Here is a 5,260-nt window from a genome sequence, read left to right as displayed (position 1 = left end):
TTTTCCATACTTCTACAAACTGTTTTGCTAGTTTGTATTTACAGAGGCGAGACATTTCTGCAGCAAACGGTTTACCCGTTCTTTTTCGGACTATTTCAAAATCAAAATCTTTCACTCAGTTGACACTCCATTTGGAAGATTTTCGTTTGGAAGCTTTTCGTGGTTTGTTTCTTGAGAGTTGGGCACGACTGGTCTTTTGGGCTTCCAGCCTAGTGGCGTCGTGTAATTGGGGTTGGAGACTATCTAATGTACCAAATAGTCTCTCAGACACGGCACGCTTCATGCGCTCACGTTGGAACTGATCACCAATAGTACGGTAAGTGAATTTTCATCCAGCAGTCAACATTATTTCTACTCGCTTTCTCATGGTCTGACACACAAGTGACCAACAAACTCACAATCTTTTCAAATGTAAATCAACTAAAACATATGGAGCAGTCACTGACATGCCATCACATGCAGTACATGTATGATTGTCTGTAGCTACTAAAACACCCAATAACCAACAAATGCATAAAAATAAATTCAACAATAACAATAAAAACACAACATGTCAAATCAGATTGTTATTTTCGAATAATTTCTAAAAGTAAAGAAGATGACAGTTGCTCCATTTCAGCCCTTCCTCTCATCACATCAAGATGATTGCATATAAATGTGATGGCTTGTTCTTTCAGCAGTGGAGTGTTGTGAGTGTCTGACAAACACAGAACTTCAACTGCATTCTCTACTCTAATGTGTCTTGCCACAATCTGTTCACAGTAACTCTTCAGTTTGGAAACCAGAAAGCGATCAGAGAGAATGAGAAGTTGCCATACCATCTTCCAGTCATTCACATCCACACTCACCTTGTCTGTGATGAGATACACAATGAGAGCTCGAAAAGCATCATAGCTTGCATCTTGGATTGGAATTGTGGTCACGTGTCCATCACCTGAAGGATGGGATTCCTTCATTCCAGATGAGAAGAGACCAGAAAAATAAGAATTGCGAGCAATTAGAATGGGTTTATAAGCAAAGATTTGTTTGTCTTCAACTTGGAACACAACATCTGCCAAATCCTTGTTGTCTACAAGAAACATCTGATCTTCACCCAATGATACATCCAAGTTTGGTAGTGGTGGAATAAAATACTGTTGGAGATCAACTTTACGAATGCAATGTTGCTGTGTAAAGTAAAGTGTATGGGTTGACTCGTTCAGAAGAAGACAACACGGATTCTCTAGTTTTGCTTCCTCACCATTGCCATCTACTAAACCTTTCTCACCACATCCCACTAGAGTAGTCATTGTCTCCATGGTAGAGAAAATTATTCTAATCTTATGATTGTAACGATCACACACAAAGATGCAACCTTTGCTGTCAATAGTAATTCCATACGGTCGGTTTAGTGTGGCCACTTCTATTGCTCCATCACAAGACCCTGCACCTTTGCCACCAGCAATTGTTCTAACATTTCTAGTGTTGAGTGATACTTCTCTCACTGCATGGTTAAAATAGTCAGCAACATACAATGTCTCATCATCTCCACTTCTGCATGCTATTTGCCGTGGCCAGTAAAACTTTGCTTCACTACAGTGACCATCAGTCAGACCTTCTGCTTGTTGTCCTGCAATAGTAATGACATTACCAGCTATATCTATCTTACGAATACAGTGGTGGTCAGTGATGTAGAAGATGGATTTGTTTGCTGATTGAGTAATATCTCTTAATTCTGTAAAAGAAGCAGAACTTCCCTGCCCATCAACTAATCCTTTGTTTTCTGATCCAGCCAATGTTTTCACTTTGTCACACCCATCCACCTACACACAATGACATGCACAACATTAAAAAATGACATCACTACGTGTACCAATCTTAAATGTTCTAAACAAAGCAGGAGAAAATTAAACAAAAGCCATGAGTGTGCTGTTCTAGAATATTTCTTCCTATTACCAAAGCCAACTTGTCCTACACGTATGGTTAAGAGTGCAATTAGGGTAAATTTGATTGTGGAAAGAGAAAAGGAATGTGAATCAGAAGGTAAAATATGGAATAGTGATCAAATGCATACGCACACTGCAATCCATGCAGATGTATGCCTTCGTTCTGGTTCTCATGTGCTATGCTTACAAAGACTCCTGAGGATTGCTTCAATGGAAAGACAATCATTTCACGCCATTCATATGGTTGTCTGCGAAACACTTTCCGAAGTTTACCAAAACAGTAATTGGTATCAATCTAACAACCTAGTGGCCTTTCCAATCTTTCCTATTCTAAAATATTCCAATCAAATACAAATGCACCCAAGTTAGCAGGGGAAACCACAACCTTTGTGTATTTCACTCAAGTAACTCTGCAACAAAACTCTCAATGTCAGTGACTGAGTCCGTCCCCAAATACTGAGTACTGCCATGAAGATTTCCATAGTCTCACGTAGCCAGATCAATCTTTCTCCGGCGGCACACAGACCCGTAGCAAGCAAATAGAGAAAGTGGTAATTTAACGTGCGCTAGCAAGCATGTGTAAAGTAGCCTCGTAGTTCAGCTGCCCCTGGGAGATGCAACATTGGTCCAGAAGTTTTGAGATTATACCTGAATCTAGTCGACAATTGCAAAATGTGGAGTTCGCATGTATGTGTCACAGTGATCAATAACGTAAGCTGTTTTTACTAGATAGACTAGATTTATCTGAATCAGAAGTAAGTGAACTAAAAGCCTCTGGTGAAAGTTCATGATCAGTCTAGACTAAAGTGGTCCGGCTCCCATGGCCCTGGGACACTCGAGTCTAAGCCACACCCTACACATCATACTTCCAGGAGTACAACACGCATATGACTGCAGTCATGAGACTATTTGTGTAGTAAGATAGCTAATTGTGATGCTCACTTGTCCAGGACCAAGTTGAAACTTTCTTGTGTAGCAGAGAAATAAAAGTTTTACAGTTTGAATGAAGAAGCACTAAAGTGCTAAACCATAGCCTAGGCGCAGAGTTATCGTCTGCATTTCATTCCGTATGTAAGCCACACCCTTGGCAACAACATAATTTGCTTGTGGAGTTGTATTGTTGTCTGGAACCAACCCAAAGTCACAAGACAAAGTAGTTAGATATGTCAATCAAATTGTATTGTGTGTGTGTGATAATTCATTTCTTCTTTGCTAGAGTGCTGATTTTGCCAAAACGTGCTTGAATGGCATTGGACCAGTGCTAGACTTAGCCAAAGTATAGTTCAGGTGTACATTCAAACACAGTTCATAATACTTCTTATGATTTCAGGAACATTTAAATAATAAAAGTCATAAACATTGAGCTTGATTAATTAAATACCCAGTGCCATGCAGGCATTGAAGTTTTCTAAATTGCTCAATAGTGCGCATGCGCTAGATTCGCCCACCTTGAATTTGGCACTGAAGAAGGCAGTGCAATGTGCACCTCTGTAATTTGCAGCAGCAGCTACCTGCCATCTGTTCCTTTGATCAACACACACACACACACACACACACACACACACACACACACACACACACACACACACACACACACACACACACACACACACACACACACACACACACACACACACACACACACACACACACACACACACACACACCGTTCTGATTCTATTGTTTCCCCTGTCTGTCACGTAGATAGTGTCGTCCTCTCCCACAGCCACTGAAGAGGGGTTGTTAAACAAAGCTTGATCTGCAGTCCCATTTCTGTAGCCACACTGGCCAGCAACTCCAGCAATCGTTTCTACGTGTGAGGATATGTCGTCTCCTCTAGGTAACATCACTTTACGGATACAATGATTACTCCAGTCTGCTACTATTATATCACCGCTATTTGTAAAGGCCAAGCCAATTGGATTGTAGAATAGAGCATCTCTTCCTGCCCCGTCACGATGTCCACCCTGTAGAGAGCCAGCAACAGTAGATACGTTAACAGACGTAGCGGACATATTGAAACGCACGTGAATCACGCGAGGAGGAGGAGCTTTAGCATAACATGCTCTATTAATACCAACGAGCAAAGGACAATAAAATTTATAATTAGTAAAGGCTCGGTTAGCATTGTGTTAGGCGAGTGATGGTGTTCTGTCTTTTTATTTTTATTTTTATGTCAGTCTTATTTTTCTTAAACTTTCTTTTTCTTTTAATTGCGAGCGCAGACAAGTGACCGTATATTTAGTGCATGCATCATCACTATACATATGATCGGTACACGAACGAGAACAAACTAGAATCTAAAGGCTGGTTCACAATGTGCGACGGAGACGTGACGAACCGTGGCGGATTGTGATGGACAGCGTACATTCGTGTACGTAATACGTGTACATGCCATTCCGATAATTACCATTCCCGCGCTGCATGATTACGTTATCCTCGTTTTGCGCTTTGCTAATTGGGTACATTACTAACTAATCATTTTCTGTTGCAGTACGTCAACTTTCCACGGAACTGGAAAAAATTAAATGGATTCTATCCGTCCGTCAACGCTCCATCAAGCAATCCGTTCCCCGTCTTGAGCGGCGCCTTGGATGTGGACGGATTGTGACCGACAGTTCTCCGTCGCATATTGTAAATCAGCCATAACTCTCGTTTGACAAACGTTTGCTATATGTTTGCTACAGACCTATGAGTCTCCTAATTAATTATGGCAGCGACGGATTGCGGAATGAACTTCTAGAATCTCCTAACTAAAGGTTAATTAATTAAGGACGAAAAAATTTGCGCATCGAGCTTTTTTGACGGAAAAGACATTCTCAGGTTGGCTTTGCCTGATCACACAATGATGCTCATGGTTTAGAGTTGCTACAATACTGCGGGTTTCCTACCAATTTCATAGCCAATCGACTTTCTTTCTCGTTGGTGATTGCGCCACTGGCTCGGACTGTGCGGTATAGGTCCCTAGCTAGAGTTACGTCATGTGTCATTGTGTGAATGGCATGCAGTGAATTCATACATGCATGACTGAAATCTACGTACCTGATAGACTTGTGTGATCCACAGTCGTATATATATATATATATATATATATAAGTTAGACAACACGAGTAGCTACCTGGGCGACCGCGGATGTCCGTGTCGACTTGTTTTTGAAAACTGAACCTGTCGAGTGAAACGGGGACTCGTATGAGTAAAGAAATGTTTTTTTGGTGCCCGTGCGGTCATCATCCAATCACACGCGAATTCTTTCTATTTTAGGTGTAGTGTATGCCGCGAAGTGTTTGACTGTTTTTGCCTTTTGTCTTATGTTTTCTCTTCGCGTCTAGTCTTAG

At 41.1% G+C, this 5,260-nt stretch overlaps 1 protein-coding gene across 1 annotated transcript; it reads right to left on the bottom strand.

The window, feature by feature from the left end:
* Window positions 1-389: 389 nt before the first annotated feature.
* Window positions 390-3,940, bottom strand: LOC134192450 (NHL repeat-containing protein 2-like). The gene is made up of 2 exons (XM_062661189.1): window positions 3,593-3,940; window positions 390-1,802 (listed from the first exon to the last, which is right to left on the bottom strand). Exons 1-2 carry the CDS (start codon window positions 3,938-3,940, stop codon window positions 567-569), a joined length of 1,584 nt encoding a protein of 527 aa, XP_062517173.1. The 3' UTR covers window positions 390-566.
* Window positions 3,941-5,260: the final 1,320 nt, after the last annotated feature.

The sequence above is a fragment of the Corticium candelabrum genome, chromosome 16, assembly GCF_963422355.1.
Source record: "Corticium candelabrum chromosome 16, ooCorCand1.1, whole genome shotgun sequence".
NCBI lineage: Eukaryota > Metazoa > Porifera > Homoscleromorpha > Homosclerophorida > Plakinidae > Corticium > Corticium candelabrum.
This window is presented reverse-complemented; position numbering and strand designations above follow the sequence as displayed.